This window comes from Mustela nigripes, chromosome 16 (genome assembly GCF_022355385.1).
Source record: "Mustela nigripes isolate SB6536 chromosome 16, MUSNIG.SB6536, whole genome shotgun sequence".
NCBI lineage: Eukaryota > Metazoa > Chordata > Mammalia > Carnivora > Mustelidae > Mustela > Mustela nigripes.
Genome location: NC_081572.1, coordinates 54,844,632 through 54,865,569, shown reverse-complemented (window position 1 = coordinate 54,865,569; position 20,938 = coordinate 54,844,632). Strand labels below are relative to the sequence as shown.

General features: G+C 47.1%; 1 protein-coding gene across 3 annotated transcripts in view; it reads left to right on the top strand.

The window, feature by feature from the left end:
- Positions 1–19,727, top strand: part of SHISA6 (shisa family member 6) — a 278,202-nt gene extending 258,475 nt beyond the window's left edge. Inside the window, exons 4-6 of one of the 3 annotated variants that reach the window (XM_059378937.1) lie at positions 8,244–8,300; positions 12,041–12,193; positions 13,466–19,727. In XM_059378937.1, coding sequence (XP_059234920.1) covers positions 8,244–8,300; positions 12,041–12,193; positions 13,466–14,016 — 761 coding nt within the window. In that variant the 3' untranslated portion in view covers positions 14,017–19,727. The remainder of the gene's footprint in view (positions 1–8,243; positions 8,301–12,040; positions 12,194–13,465) is intronic. The other 2 variants (XM_059378939.1, XM_059378940.1) reach the window with 2 other exon arrangements.
- Positions 19,728–20,938: the final 1,211 nt, after the last annotated feature.

Genomic DNA, 20,938 nt, shown 5'->3' with positions numbered 1-20,938 from the left:
AAACAACAAACTGTTCCTGAAAAACAAAAACAAAAAGATTGGGTAGTATTGACAGAGAAAGGACGTGTAGATCAATGGAACAAAATAGAAAAGCCAGAAATAGATTCAAACCAATATATCCAACTTTTTAAAAACAAATATCCAAAAGCAAATACATGGAAGAAAGAGAGCCTTTTCAAGAAATGATGCTAAAGTAATTGGCCATCAGAAAGAAAGGAAGGGAGGGAGGGAGAAAGGGGGAGGGAGGAAAGGAAGGAAGGGAAGGAGGGAGGAAGGAAAAAAGGGAGAAAGAAAGAGCAGGGGGGAAGCCCTCAACTTAAACCTAAGTCTCATATTTTGTATAAAATTTAACTCAAAATGGGGTGCCCGAGTGGCTCCTTGGTTAAGCATCAGACTTCTGATTCCAGCTTAGGTCATGATCTCAGGGTCATGACATCAAGTCCCACATTGGGTACTGCTCTAGCCACGAAGAATGCTTAGGATTCTCTCACTCTCTCTCCTTCTGCTCCTCTCCACCAATCCACCCCCCCTTTTTTAAAGATTTTATTTATTTATTTGTCATAGAGAAAGCACAAGCAGGCAGAGCGTCAGGCAGAGGCAAAGAAAGAAGCAGGCTCCCTGCTGGACAAGGAGCCCGATGTGGGACTCGATCCCAGGAACCTGGGCTCATGACCTGAGCAGAAGGCAGCAGCGTAACCGACTGAGCCACCCAGGTGTACCCCAATTCCCTCTTTCTTAAACAACAACAACAAATCATACCTCAAAAAGTATCATGGACTTAAATATAAAACATAAAACTTCTAGGAGAAAAAAAAAAAAGGAGAAAATTAAAAATCTTCAGGACCTAGGGCTTCAAAAAAAGTTTTGGACTTGACACTGGAAGCACAGTCTATAAAATAAACTGATAAATTGGACTTCATCAAAATTAAAACTTTTGTTCCATAAGAGACTCTGTTAAAAGGATGACAAGACAAGCTACAGCCTGGGAGGAAATATTTACAAACCATATATCCTACAAGTAACTATTATCCAGGATATAAAAAGAACTCTCAACATTTAATGGGAAAAAAATGCAAACAATCTGATTAGAAATGGGCAAAAGTAATCAAGAGACATTTCACTGAAGAAGACATACAGATGAAAAATAAGCACATGGAAAGATGTTTAACATCATTAGCCATTAGGGAAATGCAAATTATAGCCACAATGAGCTATCACTACACAGCTTTCATAGCTAACTAAAAATGGCTAAAATAAAAAATAGTGACAACACCAAATGCTCACAAAGATGTGGAGAAGCTAGATCACTCCTTCGTTGCTCATGGAAATGTAAAATGGTGCAGCTACTCTGGAAGACAGTTTTGCAGATTCCTTAAAAGGTTAAACATATAGCCACCACATGGTCCAGCAGTTGTATTCCTGGGTATTAATTCTAGAAAATTAAGACATGTTGACACAATAGCCTGAACATGAATGTTTATAGTAGCTACTCATAATATAACAAAACTGAGAACCACCCATATGTCCTTCAAAAGGTGAATACTTAAGCTCTGCTATACCCAGATCATAGAATATTCACTGCTCAGCAATAAAAAGTAATGAGTGATTGCTACATGCAACAATCTGGTGGGTCTCCAATGATTTATGCTTGATGAAAGAATCCAATCCCAAAAGTTGCATGCTGTATGATTTCTTTTATATAAACTTCTTGAAATCATATAAGTATAGAAATGATGGGCAGGTCAATGGTGGCCAGGGGTTAATGAAGGGGTGGGTACAGGAAAGAAGTGGGTGTGGCTATACAAGGGCCACAAGAAGAATCCTCCTAGTGATGGTAATGTTCTGCTCCTTGACTGCATCAACGTCAATATTCTGGTTCTGAGATAGTCTATGGTTTTGTAAAATGTTACCATGGGGGAGGTTGGTTAAAGGGTATACAAGATGTCCGTATTTTTTCTTTTAACTGCATGTGAATCTATAATTATCTCAAATTAATTATCTTTGTGGTAGAAAATGATACAGTGAAGGCAACATTTATTTTGCTTTTAAATCTGTGATTGGGGCAGGACTCAGTGGGCATAGTTTATCTCTGGTCTCCTTGGGAAGCTGGAAGACTGGGGGCTGGAATCATGTGAATTCTTCCTCACTCATGTACATGTCTGCCAGTTGATGTTGGTTATGGACATATCTTAGCTGGAGCTTCCAGCCCTTACCTGTAGACTTTGCATATGGCATGGACGTCCTTACACTATGGTGGTTAGGATCCAAGGTTGAGTGTGCCAAGAGAGAGACAGGTGAAAACCATATGACCTTTTGCAACCTCATTGTGGAAGTCCTACAGTATTACTTCCGTTGCCCTGTGTTCACTAAGGCAATCAAAAAGGCCCTTCAGTTTCAAGGAGATGGAGAGGATGCTCCCTCTAATGGAGGAGTGGGAATGTTCTAGGAGAGCATGGGGGACTAGAACTATAGCTATGGTTGTTTTTATAAAAATGTAATGTGCCATAGTTTCTAAAGGCTGACCTCTCTTCCAAATCTACAAGATTGCCCATAGCTACAAAGTTTACACACCATGGGTCCAACCATGCAGAGAGAACAAACCTCTCTTGTAATTCCTCATTTCTGGAAAAGGAGCTCTAATTGGCCCAAGCTGAGTGTGGTAGTCACACCTGGTCTAGGTTATGGTTATTATGAAACCATAACCTAGAGTTTGGCCTGTACTAAGGGGAGCTGGGTCATCTTTCAGGAGGTGGGGGGCCACGATAGGAGGGAGGACAGTTTGGGGTGCTTGGATGTCTCAGTCCATTAAGCACCTGACTCCTGGTTTCAGCTCAGGTCATGATCTCAGGGTCCTGGGATTGAACCCCGAATCTGGCTCCATACTCAGTGGGGAGTTTACTTGGGAATTCTCTCTCTACCTCTTCTCCTGACCCTCCCCACCACTCTCTCTCATTCTCCGTCTCTCTCTAAAATAAATACATAGATCTAAAAAAAAAAAAAGGAAGGGAGGACAGTTTCCTGAGCAGGAGAACTTTCTTCTAGCTATCAAGGCAACCCAGAAAGTACCAAAGCACATAAGGTAGATTTTCTTTAAAAACTGTATCCTCTGTCAAGAGACAAGCATAAAACAACATGACACAGAAAGGTTAGATGTAAAAAGATAGGCAAAGTTTATCAGGCAAATGCAAACAGAAGGAAAGCTGGCTTGGTAATATAAACATCAGATCAAGAGGACTTAAAGATGAGAAAAGGCATTAAGTAGGACAGAAAGGGTTATTTAATGTTGATAAAGGGGGCAGCTGCAAAGAAGACATAAGCACCATGAGCCTTTTTGTGCTGAATGATGTGGCTAGGGAATACACAAAAGCAATACCATAATAAATACCAAGAGAAAATGACAGGAACACAAAGTGGTGGGAGATCCTAATACACATCCCTCTGTCTTTGACAGAATAAGTAGGCAACAAATGAATTAGGATAGGGAAGAACTGAATGATGTATTTCATGTGTCTGATCAAACAGATATATGCCCATTTTGTACCCTCCAAAAAGAAAATATACTTCTTCTCTACGTACTCATGAAACCTTTATAAATATTGATCGTATACTAGCCCACAAAGGAAATCTCAATAAATTTCTCAAAGCAGAAAGTGTACAGGCCCTGTTCTCTGATGACGATATGATGAGACAGAAAATTAAGAGTCAAAGCTCAAATCAACACATCCAAACTCTTTGAAATGTAACAACACTCTACTGAAGAACCCTTGGGTCAGAGGGAAAAACCAAGCCTGTGATTACAGATCATTTAGGACATTGCAACAATAAGAACATTGACAAGACAAAATCAGAGAAAGAACATAGACAAAAACAGAGCTAAAAACCACATATTATTAGCAGAAAAGAGGAAAAGTAATGGACCAAAGATTTGAGTCCAGAAATGAGAAAACAAAAACAAACCAAACCAAAGAAAATTAGGTGGGCAGAAATGAACAAGTTCAAAAGCATAAAATAAGATTCGAAGACAAAGAATTGATATGTGTAAGGGAGTAGCTCTTGAAAAAAGAAAAATGATATGAATAAATTGCTGATCCAGAAAACATTAACACAGAAAATTAAGAATAAGAAAAGACTTCGAATTTAATATAGAGATGGTTTGGGGTGTTTGTTTGTTTGAGGAATATTTTAGCTATAAGCTAAAAAAAGTTTCAAAGGTCCAGTGGATATATTTAGGAAAAATAGGAACTACGAGTTGAATTTAGAGTGGGAAAATGTGGTGCCTGGGTGGCTCAGTGGGTTAAAACCTCTGCCTTTGGCTCAGGTCATGATCCCAGTGTCCTGGGATTGAGCCCTGCATTGGGCTCTCTGCTCAGCGGGGAGCCTGCTTCCTCCTCTCTCTCTGCCTGCTTGTGATCTCTGTCTGTCAAATGGATAAATAAAACCTTAAAAAAAAACTACCAAAAAAAACTACTAGAGTTGGAAAACTGAAAGGATTAATATGTAAAGAAAATGTTGCTGAGTGTGAGAAGCAGTGAGGGTAATGGTTAAGGATGTGGGCTTTCGTGCTGGATTGCCTGGTTTGCACTCCAGCTTCACCTGTTAAGCCAATTATCTGACCTCCCTGAACCTCAGTTTCCCTACCTCCAAATTGGTGATGATAACAACATCCATCTCCCAAATGTTTTGTTGTGCAGTCAATGAAATACTAGGTCATCCACCTACTACATTACTAACAAAAACTGTCCACAAGATCCCAGATATTATTTATTATTGCATTCCTCCAAAGTTCCAAAGAACGGATTTCTCATGTGCTACATTCATAGTTTCAGGGCACACAGAAAATCTGAATACTATTCACCTGCCTCAATGAAACCATTATCTTGATGCACAAACTTGATATCCTAGCACACACACACACAAAACCCCAAACTTTCTTTATGAATATGTATGAATTGAATAAATATAGGCAAGGGGTGCCCAGGTGGCCCAGTCAGTTAAGCATCGAACTCTTGGTTTTGGCTCAGAGGGTGATCTCAGGGTCATGAGATCGAGTCCTGTGTCAGGCTCCATGCTCAGCAAGGGGAGAGTCTGCTTGAGATTCTCTCTCTCTCCCTCTGCCTCTCCCCCCACTCACTCACTCTCTAAAATAAATAAATAAGTCTTTTTTAAAAGGTTATAAATAAAATATGCAAACAGATTCCAGTGTTGTAATGAAAGAACACAACACCAACATCAAATAAGGGAATCCCAGGAAGGGATGAATGGCTCAGAATGAGGGACTCTGTCCATCCATTTTGTTGTTTGGCTGAGCAGCTGGCAGTGTGTTGACCTATAAAGACTGGTTTTCATTAGTTGCCTAAGCAAATTAGACATGGCCAGGGGGTCAGGGTTCAAGGTTGTTTCATGTCACATTCTTGAACTTTTAAACAATCTAAATATATAATAATAAGGCAATGCTTGACTCTATTAAATAAACATATTACACTTAAATTATAGATTATATAGAGAGTATTCTATAGAAAAGACTATTGTGAACCCATATAAAATATTCCAAAGAATATTTCAAAATGCAAAAGTATATTCAAGATATGTTGTCCATTAAGTATAAAGGAAACAGATTAAAAGCAGTAGAACTTGGGATGCTTACATCTCTGGAACCTGTATGTATTTTTCAGTGTGTGTATATGTGCCTATGTCTTTGAACATTTAGGTTCCCTTTCTTTGTTACTATAAAAATGCTACAATGAATAACCTCACACGTTTGTTATTTTGCACAAATGTGAGGATTAGTTCGTCATATTTTTCTGCACTTTTCTCCATTTTAAGGACTGAAAGCTGTTCTCACTTGTGCAAAATGACAAATGCAGAAGGTAATTCATTGTAATAGTATGTGTGTGTGTGGGTCTGTCTGAATGTAAACATACACATAGTAATTTCCAGAAGGAGAGAAAGAAAAGGAAATGGAACAGTGTCATGATGGTTATTTTAAGACAGTCTTAATTTTCTCCTTTATGCTTTAAATTTCTTTCCTTAATTAAATGTTAGCAAAACATTCGAAGTACGATTCAAGCAAAAGGAAAAGCCTTGCACTTGTAAACAAGATATCTAAATGCAAGACATTTATCCTGCTTGCAAATGCATCTGTAAAGAAAAATGATAAGGACTACCTCAAAGAAGATATTTAGAGAGTTTTTTTTTTTTCAGTTTGGAAATGGGTAGGCCAATAACATATATTCAGATTAAAATTGGTATGAATATTTGTTTTCAAATATGTGTGTGAATAGCACAAGGCACAGAGCACAACTAGTGACCAAAATTATTAACTGAATTGAATTGATGATCCTTTCCTTAGTGGTACCTTGACTCTAAGACGTGTTTCTGTCTAACTGCCACTCACCATCATTCCTTTGGCCTCTCCGATTTTTAGCAGCTGTCTCTGATGTCGCCATATTGCTTAAAAACAAATAAACCAAAAAATAACAACAACAGAGAGCGAAGAAACAGTTTTTTTTCTTGCTTCTGGAGGACAAGCAAAAAGGGGGAAAAAAACCCCAACAAACTATCCTTTATCTCCCTTCCTGGTTTCTCTCCTCTTCCTTAAATCCAGGCTTGGTGTAGAATTGATTCAACCTTTGAGTCTGGTCTGAACAAAATGAATGATGTCATGTCCCATTGGTAGGGGAAATTTTGTCTAGCTCAGGATGATTTGTCTTGGAAATGGCCAGGGACTAGAACTATGAGAAATCTGGACAAAAGGATATATTGTGGCCTGGATTTTGGAGGTGGGTATAGGAAGAGGATTTGGGGACTCATCGGATACAGAGGATGAAGAGAGGGAAATGGACCATGACTGGGGTTTGCAAACCCATAGAACATCAGTGCCAGGGACAGACAGAAGCTTGACCATTGGACAATAAAACAATGAGAATGCTCAGCTCACTTTGGGACACAGTGGTTTGAAATAAGGACAGGGATTTTAAGGGCATGTCTATAAGCTGTTTACAATCAAACCCTATAGACCAGTCAGACCTCAAACGAGAGGTGTATTTGAGAACTCTCAGTATGGGCTAGAAGGCAGAGCCTTCATGAAGTACCAGTATGTCAGGAATACAAATGGCCAACGGGTCTGGTGAGGGAGCTGAACACAGAGCAGCCAGAGACAATGATGCCAGGGGTAGAAAAGAAGGTTTCAGTAGCAAGACAAAAGAAAACAGAAGCAGATCATCTAGGCCCAAGAGCATGGCATGGCTGTAAACCATGGTTCAGAAAAACTAAAGCAAAGACTTCATGCCTCCTTTCCCCCCTTGTTTTAGCTGAAATTAGAAGCAAAAATACAATGTTGAATTAAATAATAAGGTAGGGATGAAGTGTTCTTTTGTGGCAAAACCACAACTGTATCCAGTTTCAGAAGCCCCTTAGAATGCCTTGAACTCTGCACTTGGATGACTGGGACCCTATTGATTTTGTGACTTGTTCAGTCCATATGGACTTTGCCATTTGTAGTGAAAAGAAATGCCTTTGAAATGATGGGCTGTGTTCATGGAGAGGCAGGACACAACCTAGGACCCAGGAGTCCTGATCCCAAGAGAGGGTCAATTCACGTTGGCTTCCCCCAATCTCAGGATACACCCAGACACCTGTCTGGTCAGGAGAAATCAAAGCCCCATAAAGGTGAAGCACCCCCAACCCCTTTTTAATGTTATGTTAGTCACCATACAGCCCATCATTGGGTTTTGATGTAGTGTTCCATGATTCATTATTTGCATATAACACCCAGTGCTCCATGCAGTCTGTGCCCTCCTTAATACCCATCAGGAGGCTAACCCATCCTCTTCCTGGTTAACCATACCCTAAAACACCCCCCCCCCCAAAAAGGATCTACCCCCCCTGCCCAGTTCCCCACCCCACCCCTTCAGTCTCCCTCCTTCTCCCTACCCACCTCCACTCCAACAAACCTCTGTTGTTGGTCAGCCAGATCCACAGATGTGGGGGGGGGGGGGTCTCCATGGTGACAGAGGAAGCCTTGGTACAGAAGGAGAGAGACACAAACAGCAGAGGAAATTTTTTTGTGCCTAACAGACCACCTCCTGCCTTTCACTTTCCCAGGGCACCAAAGGGCTCAGGCTCCCGAAGGGTATCCTTGGACTCAGAGAAGCACATTTGATGCCAAGAGAGGCGGTGTTGTGTGGGAGAGAGGATGGAATGCCTGAATTCTTCTTTAAACATCTCTTTTCTATGATTTCCAGGTGATCATCAGTACAACCATCCAATTTTAAGCAGTGCGGCCCAGACCCCTACACATGGTGAGAAATGGCTCTGAGGGTCCCGCATTCCATCCCCATCCTGAGTGGTTCCATCCTGACTCCTGATCCCCATCAGGCATGAGACATATGGTCGTGATTCATTGATGCCCAGAAGGTGTAAGGAGCTCACAACGGCTCAGTCCTACCCTTACACCATTGACCCCTCGTGTCCTGTCTCTGAAACGGAGTAATCTTCCATCATGAAAGAGAGGGGCTGAGACCCTTTCTTAACGCATTCTCACATAGATCTCACGATCTAGATCACTTCTTGTGGTCATCCATTCCATATGTCCACAGCAAGGAGTGAACAATCTTCTTGGCCCGAGGCTGCTTGTGGTACCATTTACTAACGGCATGGGACTTGGCATAAACCCTATCAAACCACCCCAAACCCAGTAAGATTTGCTAATGCTCAAAACCAGACTGGTTCACGTGAGTGTTAGCCTGCAGAGAAGGGGAGGAAGATGAAGGTTCTAGAGGACAGAAAGTGTGAGCATAGCACCAGAGGTTTACAAAGCCACGTTTCCTTCTTATCACGTCCTCCTGCCAGGTTGCAATGTAACCTCTGGAACGGCCAAGAAAAACTATTTTGGGCACCTGGTCGAAACCGGGTAGCACACAAGACAGCCATGTAAATTACGAACTCTCAGTCATTCCTCTGTCTTTGCTCTGAAGGAGTGACAATATCATTAAATTTTAGCGAGAGAGAAACTCAAAGATAAAATCTGCAGCTCGCTTGGCAGAGAGACTCACCCCCATCCTGTGAGATTATGCTCTGTGTCAGCACTGAGGTGTTGAACATTATAATTAGGAGGCTAGAACTGGACTATTTTGATGTCCCCCTCTAGGGCTAGGCTCCTGGTGGAAACAGGTAATGAGAGCAAGAGTTTAATAAGCTGTTTCAGGTTGTAGGGTCTAGGGAAAAAAACGGAACTGGAAGACACTAGAGAGATCACTTATGAAGCAGCAGGTCCCAGGGGTGATGAGGACAGTGGGAAAAGGCAGAAGGGTTCAAATGGGAAACATGGTGGAGAAAGAATCACGAGAACTTAGTTACTCACTGAATATGGCTGACAAGAGTCAACTGTGAGTCAAATGGCAAGCCATGCTCAATGAAAAGAGTGGGGGTTCTTAGTAATGCAATCTGGAGAGGCAGGAAAGCAGTCAGGGTATAGGGGAGATGAAGTTGTCGATGGTGAATTTGGATCTAGACATCTGAAGCCAGAGAGGACTATAGGATAGTTAAGACAAATGATTCAGCAGGCAGCTAGAAGTGCGGACATGCAGTCTGGAGACAGGTTACAGCTGAAGATATCACTGCTTTGGAAGTGGGAACAGATGCCATGAGAGTGGGGGCAGTCTGTGCGGAGAAGGATGAAAGAGAAGAGCAGAAGGCAGAAGCAGAGAGCCTGGGGGATGCCCATGGTGATGACGCAGCTGCAGGAAGAAGAGCCAGAAAAGGCAAACGAGGAGTGCTCCGTTCACTCCTGAACATTCTGGAAGTATAAGTAGAAGCAGGTTTTCTCCAGAATGAGCCAAGCCAAGCACAGCCTCCTGAGGACAGAAGGAAGAACCATTTTTCCCTGCTCCTCTCTCCATCTTTTCTTTTTTCCACCTGGTACAAGGGGTGAGGGCAGATAAACCTGGTCTTTGACCTTGAGCAGCTCACAGCCCAGCCCGGTGGGAGCAGGGTTTTCTCTGCATGTCTTCGTTGGCAGCTACACTTTCCCCCAGGAGCTGGCAGAGTGACTATCAAAGGGGGAAGACAACCTGTGTCAACTGATCAACCAAAGAGCATTAATTGGATCCCAATTTGGGACCAAACACTATGAAGGCATCAAACTGGAAAGCAAGATTTCTGCTGTCAAGGACATTGCCATCTTTGGTCATCAACAAGACCAGCTCAAGTCAATTGATCAAAGATCACATTGACGCTGAACTGGGTGGGATTGTCTGGAAGACCTATCGGGGCTTGAAGACCAGATATCACCATAGGCTGAAAAGATGTGACATCGCCATAATGAAGAGCCTTGAGTGAAGAGAGAATGTGGACAAAGGACTAGAAAGGAAAGACACTGCAATAGGAGAGAGAGCATGAGCAAGGGGGCAGAGATAATCATGGTGGAGACAGAAGACAAAGAAGAGCTGGCCTTGGCTTAGCAGTATGAGTTGGAGAACAGTGGGGTTGGGGAAAGAGCATCCATAAATGTTGCTTTTGGAAGTTGGTGAGCTGAGCTATACCCTCGGTGGGAGTATGATGCCAAGTTATTCTCCAGCATCACCATAAGTGAAGAAAGGAGAGCTAGGGGACCAGTGGCTGTTACCCAGCTCCGGAGAACAGTGCTCCCAGCATCCTGCCCCACTCCACTTCCTGGCATCTGTCCCAATCCATGCCAGGGAGGCTCTTACTGTACAGTATGTTCTGATCTCTTAGGGATGTAGAGCGTCCCTCACCCCCACACATATGTACTGAGCTGGCATGAACACCACCTCATTGGCTGGGCTCCCCTGGCTCCATCCCCAGTGTTTGGGGAGACCAGTGAAGGCAGGGAGGAGAGAGAAGCTGGGAGTTCCCTGGAGTGAGGCTACCCTTGGACCAGACCTAGCAGGTGATTCTCTTTGTCCCCACAGTTCACAGAATTCCTGATTTCCATGGTTGGGCACTCTCTTTGCCAAGAGGCAGGCAGAGGCCACAGCCTGGCCCTTCTTGGGGGTCCCAAACCATAGAGGATGGCGGGACAATGGGAGAGCCACCTGCCTACTTCATGTTGGGGAATGGTACTACTGTTGACTTCCTACCGAGGCATGCTTCCTTCCTTCCTTCCTTCACAACTGCTCCCTTACCTGTACCGGTATCTCCTCTCTACCCCCAACCACAGAGCCCAGTTCAGCCCATTCACCTCATTAGTCATCTGTCTCATCACCTGCTCATCTTCTCTTCCGTTCCTCCCTCCATTCCTTCCCCCCTGCCCACCTCCCACCCACGGTCTAGCATTAAACACACTCCCTTCTCTCTCTTTGGAGTTTGGGATCTCAAGGCTCTGTCTCAAGGGAAGGAGGGAGGAAAGGGGAATGATGTGCTAAGCATGTTGCCAACATTCTTTCCTCCAGCAGCTCAGAGAGAGCCAAGGGGGCCTTAGGGGAAGGTACTGGAGGAGGAGGAGGAAGTAGCTTTGTAGATCACAGTGACCCACTGGGGGCCACTCCCGGCAGGGCTTGGAGAGACCCAAGTCCAAAGGGGTGATGTGAAGGATGGAATGGGGGATGGAATGACATCATGGGACCATGTGGAATGGAGTCTCAGGGGAGCTGGGGTCCTGGACCCAGTTCTATGGGTATGGGGACAAGACCAGTCACTCCACTTTTTTTCAAAATCAGATTTATCTGAGCCTGAGAGTGATGAGGGAAAGGACAGAATTTTCACACCAAAGTAGACCATATTATGACTCCTCCTCAGCTCTATCAGACCTACGTTTTCATCAGACACTCATGGGGAGGAGTTTGCCACTCAAGGAAGGGCAAGCCACTAGCCTGGCCAGCGAGGGCTAAAACATCACCTGCGCACCTAGGCTTGTAGACAACTGGAACTGAGCACGAGGGAAACTGAGTCACCAGCACTACCCATGTCCTAGCACAGGGGACCAGGAAAGCAGGATGAGGACTGAGAGCTAGAACCTGGACCCTCCCCTCCTGCCTGCCCTCTGTCCTCCCTAATGCCATGCCCCTCCCTCCTTTTGCAGAGAAGCCACGGATGAACAACATCCTGACATCGGCCACCGAGCCCTATGACCTCTCCTTCTCCCGCTCCTTCCAGAATTTGGCCCACTTGCCCCCATCCTATGAGTCTGCCGTGAAGACCCACCCCAGCAAGTACTCATCCTTGAAGAGACTAAGTAAGTGGGGTTTTCTTGGGCTTGGGGTCTGCCTCTGCAGCTTCTGTGACATCTGCCTGTGTTTCTCTCTCTTTCCCTTCCCTGAAGTGGACAGGTGTGGAGTTCCAAGAATAAAGAGTGAGGCCATGTGAGTCTAGAGAACTTCTGTACATGGGTGGGTTTAAGGCCCATTAAGACCCTTTACAATGTCAAGAAGATACACAGCAGGAGAGCCCTTCTTTCCTAGCTTTCTGACCCTTGGACCTTCTACCTCCATGTCCCCATGGGGTTATTTTCATGACCACCCGACTCAGGAGCCGAGCCTTTGCTTGATGCTACGGGAGTAACCTCCCCCGACGGGTCTACCTCCACCAGCCCCCTCCAAGATGGAGCGGTGAATTTCTCTGGTTAGAAGCAGGGGGTTCCTGATGATCCGAGGAAGCTGATAAATGGTGGGGAAGACAGTGGCAGAGTCCACCCATTTGTGACCCTCTGGGCAAACCGTGGAGCAGTCAGCATTCCCACATTCTGCAGAGATTTGGAAAATAGCAGGAAGCCTCCTTCCTGGAATTTGGGGCAAAGCAGACTTGTATGTGTGTCCTGCATAAGTTCTTGGGTATAGCAGTCCCCATGAGCATGGAAGGGCCTCCTGGAGGGAGAGGAGGCAGAGCACTGCATGAGGTCCACACAGAGGATGGTTCTGGCCTTCACACGTTGTGGGCACAGGCCAAGCAGGTGGAGGCTTGATGCTTCACAGCTTCCTAGGTGCTGGCTGTTGTTATTCCAGAGAAGGTGTTACTGTGTTCCTAAGTTACCAGCCAAGCATGTTCACGGGTGCCTCCTGGCTGGAGCATCTTACTTCCCTGGAGCAACCCAGCTCCTTGCAGAGAGGCTCTGAACCTCATCTGAAGGCCACCAACTGCTTCTTGAGCATTCCAGCCAGTACTGGAGCAAGATCTCAGGGGCGTGGCCATGCCAGCAGCTCTGCCCTGAGCTCCCTGGGGACCTTCATGCGCCCTGGATACTCTGGGTAGTCCTGGATGGAGGCCATCAGCATTGCCTGTGAGCTGGAGAGAGTGACTTCCAGGTTCAATAGGACCCCAGCCGCCATACCCCACACCCCACCCCCAGGACTGAGTCTGCAGATTCCGTGGGGAAGCTCTCCTCCACCTGTCTGGGCGGGGAGGTCCTGGTTCAGTCCAGGCTGCGCTCTCACAGCGTCACCCCAGCTGACTTCTCTCCCTCTCTCCTTCCCTCTCCTCCTCCTCCACCCCCCACCCTCCCCCACCCCAGCTGACAAGGAGGCGGACGAATATTACATGAGGAGGCGGCACCTGCCGGACCTGGCTGCCCGAGGCACCCTCCCCCTCAACGTCATCCAGATGTCCCAACAGAAGCCCTTACCTCGAGAGCGACCCCGCCGGCCCATCCGGGCCATGTCGCAGGACAGGGTTCTGTCCCCGGAGCGGGGCCTGCCGGACGACTTCGGCTTGCCCTTCGACCGCATCCTGTCCGACGAGCAGCTGCTGTCCACGGAGCGCCTGCACTCCCAGGACCCGCTGCTGTCCCCGGAGCGGACGGCCTTCCCCGAGCAGTCCCTGTCGCGGGCCATCTCGCACACGGACGTCTTTGTGTCCACGCCCGTGCTGGAGCGGTACCGCGTGACCAAGATGCACTCCCATCCCAGTGCCTCCAGTAACTCCTATGCCACGCTGGGCAAGAGCCAGACGGCCGCCAAGCGCCAGGCCTTCGCCTCGCGCAGACACAACACGGTGGAACAGCTGCACTACATCCCGGGTCACCACACCTGCTACACAGCCAGCAAGACGGAAGTGACCGTGTGACAGGCGGGGCCGGGCGGGGTGGGGGTTGGGGGGGAGCGGGAGGGGCCTGCCGCCTGGCCTCTGTCTCTGGAGGCTCCCCTCCCCTCTCCCTCGGCCCCTCTCTAGGAGGTGGGGGTGGGCCGCCTCTGCCCAGAAAGCCATACTCCGGGGGACACAGCCCGGTGGCCTGGCACAGCACACTCAGACCTGGGATCTAGAGTGATCTCTCCCACTCTTCCAGAAGCATCGAGGGGAGTGAGAAGAGGGGCTAGGCCTCAGCACCTCCCACCCTCTGCCCCACCCCCATCACCACTAACTCCCTTTCGGCCCCATGCCCCTCTCCCCCTCCAGGGGGGCGCTCAGAGGAGGGTTCTGTCAGCCAAGAGACCCTGGCTTGACCTTGGTCCGAAGCCACCTGGGGTTGGGACTGGCCAGCAGGTGCAGTCAATGGGCTGACCAAATAGGCTCCTTGGTCTCGTTCATTTACCTACAGTCGTGTCACAGAAATCTTCTAGTGCCTACAAACTGCCTGCTCGCTCTCTCAGAGCCGGGGAGCTGCTGTGTCCATAAGCACAATAACGTTCTCTTCTGCCTGCTGGAACGCTCTGGTCCCCACCGAGTGGCCCTTCCTTCATTGACCCCCTTGGGGTACCCCCTGCCCTGTACCCCTCCCCCAACGCCTGGGATCAGGAGGGGCTCCCTTTCTTCAGCTGCCTCCCCAGTGTTGGGAACCCCCAACCCCAGTTCTAGCTGGCTGCCCCCAATGCAGGTCCCCTCAGACCCCCTCCTCTAGCCCTAGCTCTTTGACCCCTAAGTTCTCTGGGGCTTGGCTTCAGCCCTCTCCACTGAGGAGACTCACAGTGGGGTTCAGGGACTTTGGGGGTACCCTCCCTAGCAACCTATCTCCACACTTCCTCCAGGCTCCTAGGTCTGAACTTTGACCTGACACTCAGGCCTGCCTTCCCCTTCTTTGCTCTGCTCCCCAGAGGCCTCTGCCCATGGCCAGAGAGCGGAGAGTGGGGAGGGCCACTGTGATGCCCTGGGCCTCAGGGGCTCGCCATTCCCATCACCCCAGGCTCTGCCTGTCTCCCACTGTGCAGGTCAGGCAGGCGGAGGCAGAGGCTTCTAGAGAGGGTGGTTCAGCCCCCAGCCAAGGAAGACCCCAGGCGGTGGTCCTGCGTCTTGACCACCCCTCTCTCCCCACCACTGCCCACCTGCTTGACCCCTCCTCTCTTCAGTGTTTGCTCTCTCTGCCTCCTCTGCTGCAGTTCCGTTACCCAGGCCAGTGGTTCCTCTGACTCAAAGCAACAGAGGCCCATTAGTAAACGCAGATAAGGGTACTCCAGGCTATGGGTCTGGGGGTTAACTGGGCAGCTCCCCACCCCTCCCCTGAAGGGGGGCACACGGGCACCAAGCAAGCAGATCCAAGCCTTCAGCTCTGTTGGGGGGGCCATCCCTGCCAGGCCTACTCAGCCCCTTCTCGGCCTCCAACCTGGGAAGTGGGCAGTGGGCAGGGCGCAACAACCCCCTTGGAGAGTGAATAGTGAACTAAGAAGTATCCACCTCCCCAAGACCAGAGCCTGGGGGGAGAGAAGGGGCTCCCCCATTCTCAGGGCCAGGGCACTTCCTTGGGCTGGGGCTAGGGGGAATCAGCCCCAGACTGTCTGGTAAAGGTATGATATGAAAAAATGTGACTGTTGCCACACTCCGACTCCAAAAGCAATGACCTTAAACTGGGATTTTAGGTTCCCCCAGGTCTTCATACAACATGTATGGTCCTTTAGCAAGGGGGCCAGGCAGGGGGAACGCCCCAGTGTTCAGCCCTGGGAATTTTTAATCTCAACAAGTCTACAATCCATAGAAAACTCAATCGACTGAGTCCTCTTACTTATTTCAAGAATTCCAAAGCTCTTGTCTCCCCCTCAAGGCTCATCATGAGGGGATTGAGGCTGGGGGTGATGAACACAGCTCTCAGCATCCGTGTTGGGATGGCATCACTGGGACTGTGAGGCTGTGAGGACAGGGACCACTCTCTGCTTTCCTCCCTGACAAACACATAAACCTTCTCAAGGGCTGGTCCCCAGGGTTTATGAGCATTTGTTCCAGAAGGTAAGGCCAGAAGGGTTGGGGTGGAGGAAACCAATCTAAACGGAGAGTTGGCCACTCCCAGAAACAAAGGTGTGTCTCTCACAGCTGGTATCCCCCAAAACCCACTGCCCTCTAATCCAGCCTCCCCTCAAAGGCTGCCTGCTAGTGTGGAGGGGAAAGGGTGAAAATCCACTCCCCAGATGTCTGCACACACATACACCCTGAATCAGAAACCTGATCTCATCCTGGGTTGGAAGCATCTTCTTGGTACCAAGTTCTCCAGGCGTCAGGATGATGCTTCTCTCCTGCCTTGTCTGTCTATCTGTCTGTCTGTCTCAGGGGTTGTCTGATAGGTTGATTCCAAAGCATTTCTCATCTCAGCCTTATTGTTGTCCGGTTTAAAACCTCTGGTGTCAGTCAGATCAGAAAATTCTACTTAACACCTAAATGCTTACTTAGGTAAAATGATTCTTCTGATTCATACTTGGGCCAGGAAGGAAGGAAGGATCGGAGGGAGGGAGGAAGGAAAAAATTGAAGTCTACGGACTTGCTCTAATTCAATCCTTCATTCCAAAATCCACAAAGTTATGTTTCAACTGGGATACAGAAATATCTCATTTATTCCATCATTCCACCCATGTTCGGAGAACAAGCAAAGCTACATGACCAGACGAGTTCGTATAGCAGAGAAGAGAAGGTTCTGGGCAGGAACCCAGACATCATGACTCCCAGCCACATCAGGCTGGTGGCCACTAGCACACATAGGAAGGCCATCCCTTCCCCACAACGAAAGCCCTCCTTTCCCGGCAAGGGCAGCCCAAAGCCCTGAACTTCCCTCTGCTTGTTTTGTTCTTTGTGCGCATCTCCATTGCTCTGGTGGGAATGAACAGGGCCTCTACACCGGCCCTCTCCCACTCTGAAGGATTTCATAGGTCTCCTCGATCTCTGATGGTAGTGGAGCACTCTTGGTCCCTCACGACCTTCTACCCTCCGTGTCTTGCTTCTTCCAGTTAACTCTTGGCTCCATAAGTTTGTAAGTCACAAAGCCTTTCCCAAGAATTCCTGCATCCCCCTAACTGGGGTTCCAACCATGGGGCTCCCTAGCATCTTGGGCGATGGGTCTGCCTTCTAGAAAGTTCCAGATATTCCCTTTACTCAAACTTCTCCTCCCTTCTACCGAGAAACTCTTATTTTAACGTTAGTCTTCCATGCCACTCTGGTCTTTCCTTCCTCTCATCTTTGTGGCTCTGCCCTCTCCCCTGCCATGTACCTTCCTCCATCCCTAATCTGCTTTCCTCTATCCTGCTATCCTCCGTAGTTCTAAACCTTAGAGCCCTCAGTGAAGACAAGCAAAGAAGATGTTCTTCAAGACTTCTGCTTGCCTCCTTGGTCTATCTGTGACCTCTCCTGTTCCTACAAGACGATGCCCCAGGCCATGCATCCTACAGCTCTACTCCTTTGATCTTTGAGAGGTTACGGAGAGAACTGGCCTGTCAAAGACATCATGGTTTGAAGTTCAGCTTTGGTTCCTGTAGCTGGCAAGTTCCTTGAAGCTCCTGCCCAGCCTGCCATGAGCCCAAAGGCTCCTGCTCTGGCCAAAGATTCATATCCCTGATGGCTCTCGGCCACTCTGCCATCTTGCTTACGCCTGTCCTGCTTGTGTGTGTCACAGATTCCCCCCTTTGTCTCATGGGAGAGAGCCTCATGACTCTCCAAGCCTAGCGAAATATTCCCATCACCCTGCCGCCAAATGATCCATTTTTCTTCAGAGATATTTCACCCGCCACCAGCCTTCCATCCTCAAGATTCCATCCACAGGCAACCATGGACTTGAGCCAAGGTCATCTGAAGGGGCTGCTGATGACCTGGACCCTAGGCAGCACCTGTTCTGAGAAGGGTTTGTCCTGTTAACCTCCCACAGACATTCCTCCACCATGCTCCCCAAACCTGGGAAATTTTGCTCTGGAGTATTTTCAAGGAAGCTTGTTGTGTTCTAATGAAGTATTTTTCAGGGTTCAAATGTTATTTTGTATAAATGCAGCATTTTAATGACAGATTCAGTATGAAAGCTATGTCTTCCTGGGCTCTACGTTTAATTTCCAGAAGGCAGCATACTACAGGAGGAAAAAGCACAGGGCTGAGGCTCTTGGAGACATGGCTTTGGCCCTGCCTTTGTCTCCATCTTGCCGCGTGACCAAGGATGAGTCACGATCTCTCTCAGTGCCTCAGTTTCCCATCTGTAAAACGAGGGGCTTTGACTAGATGAGCTCTGCAGCTTCATCCAGCTCTTACATTCTAGGGCCTTCATTCCTCATCGTCGCCCTCCCTCTTCTCTTCGCATTCCTCCCCACCTCAACCGAGCTGCACGCATCCCATTACACCTGCCCCATGGTGACAGCCTCGGATGCCCTAGGCAGCCACCAGACTCCTCACTGGAGCCTGAGTTGGTCTCCAAGGTCTTGGCCACCCAGGGATGCTGTCATCTGCAGGTGGAAGGGCCTACCCATGCAATAGGTTACCAACAGTGTTCATGAAAGCCCTCTCCAACAGAAACATCCCAGACATCCTGGGTGTTTGTATCGTTGGGGAATTCTGAATTGCAAGTGTTCGTTCTGATCTGGGCTCGAAGCTGGAGGGAGGCGGTTCCCATTTCAGAGAGAGGACAGGCTGGAGGAGAAAGGTCCAGAGGATGGTCCCTGGGGGCGTAAATTTGTTTCTGAGGACAGCTTGGAAATGCACGCCAAGCCACAGAGGAGAATGCACGACGATAACTTTGCGTTGAAGTGGATGTTACTGTATCTCCCTCCAGAATCTGAGTCCTGAAGAACGAGTCTGGACACCAGGCTCCATTCCAACTGGAGGAGAGGGAGAGGCGCCACTCCCTGGGGCTGCTAGGAGGTGGGCACTCACCCCAGGCTAGTACCTTTCTAGTCCCTCCTCCTGACACTACCGTCCTCCTGGTGAAAGCTTGAGAAGCGAGAACTGAGGGTACCAGTCTGCGCCATCAGACCCACCTTGTAAATCGGCCGAACCCATCAACTTCCCATCGGGAAGAGAAACGACGTTGTAGGTTTCCTTAAAACCCTCCCTCCTGAGGGAGAGGAAGACCCCTGCTCCACCTTGCCACCCACTCCCGCTGCGCCCCTGCAATACTACTCCATGGGAGGATTCATTCATTCGCTTCGTCGTGGCAAATATTCCTCTAGTTCTGTAACTCAGCTAGACATTTTGTAGTAAAGAATTCTTGAAATTCTCAAATACAAAGCAATTCTTACTGTAATATTTTTAGTTTGGGGACACAATTTCCTAAGGGGGGGGTTAATGAACATTTATACACATTAGCCCAATTTACGGATTCCGTGTTTATTATATGGTAGTACCGATGAGAAGTACCTTTCTATCTGTACCTTTGCACAGTTTCTCTGTTCCTCGTAATGAAGCTTCATGACGAGCAGGGCTCTTGGACCTGCTGTTTCTGTACAGATCTCATTGTTCCACTTACTTGTCAAAGCACATTCTACATGTACTGTAAACAGGTATCACTTTAGTAAGATTTAGTCTTAAGGATTTTTCCACTTTTGTCAGTAACAGATATTTATGGATTAAAAAAAAAATAAAGCTGTTTCAACATAACCTGTGTCTCTTACAGTAGCTCCATGCTTACTTTTGTGAACACTGAGCCGAAAGGAAGAAATGGAGGCCATCGGAGACAGGAGTAGAAACAGGGGGTGGCCACCTATGAAGGAGTAGTATTAGGGTGATGTGCCCAACTATATAAATGTACTAAAAATCATCAAACTCTTTATTTACAATGGGTGAGTTGTATGATATTTGAATTAAACCTTAATAGTTTTCATTTTAGTTTTTATTAATTTTATTTTTTAATTTTTATAATTTTAGAATTTAAAATAATTAAAATTAAATTTAAAAATTAAATCAATAAATTAAATTTAATTTTTTTAAATTTTATAATTTTGACATTAATTTTATTAATACTTTTATTTCGTTTTTTAAGATTTATTTATTTATTTACTTGAGAGGGAGAGAGCACAAGCAGGGGGAGAAGCAGAGGGAGCTGAGCAGGGAGCCCAATGCGGGACTCAGTTCCAGGACCCCGAGATCATGACCTGAGCCGAAGGCAGACGTATCACAGACTGAGCCATCCAGGCACCCTACAGTTCATTCTTGTCATTAGCACAGGTGCTTAGAATACTAGTCGTTAAATATCCATGCCATTTAGCCAGACAATCAAGCTGCACCGTGAAAATTGATTTAGACTTCAAGTCTTACTCAAGACCCTCTTTCTCTAGACTCGTTTGTTTTATTATTTTCTCCTGGCATGGATTCACTGTGGCTGCCAAGGTCATCTGTTGTTCTGTGTTTCTGAATTTCCACCATAACCTAGATACTGGTTGGCTCAGGTTCAAGCAAACAAAGGGTTGCCAAACAGGGCGTGGTCTTCAGCCAACTTCAGAACCTCCCTGGTTCCCAGAATCTACCATGATAGGTGAGTCCTTGAGTTGTAGCCTCTTACCAACTGCCTGACTCCTTTGTAATTAAAACCTCTCTTATGGGATGTGTGGAGCTTCTACTGACAAATCCTGCTGCTATCTCCTGCCAGTGGCACTCCTCACTTAAAACAAAGTCGTCAAACCCGTTTGCTATTCTAACACTTGCCACACATATACTAAGATATTTTTTGCTCACTATAACAATCATTACTGTGGTGTATCTCTCCTGAGTCACTGTGTCTCTATCATGACCATAGCAAACACACACACACACAGACGTAGAGGAAACCTTCACTAATCTATATTCATTATCAAAAGGAAACCCAAGAGAAAACAAAATTCCG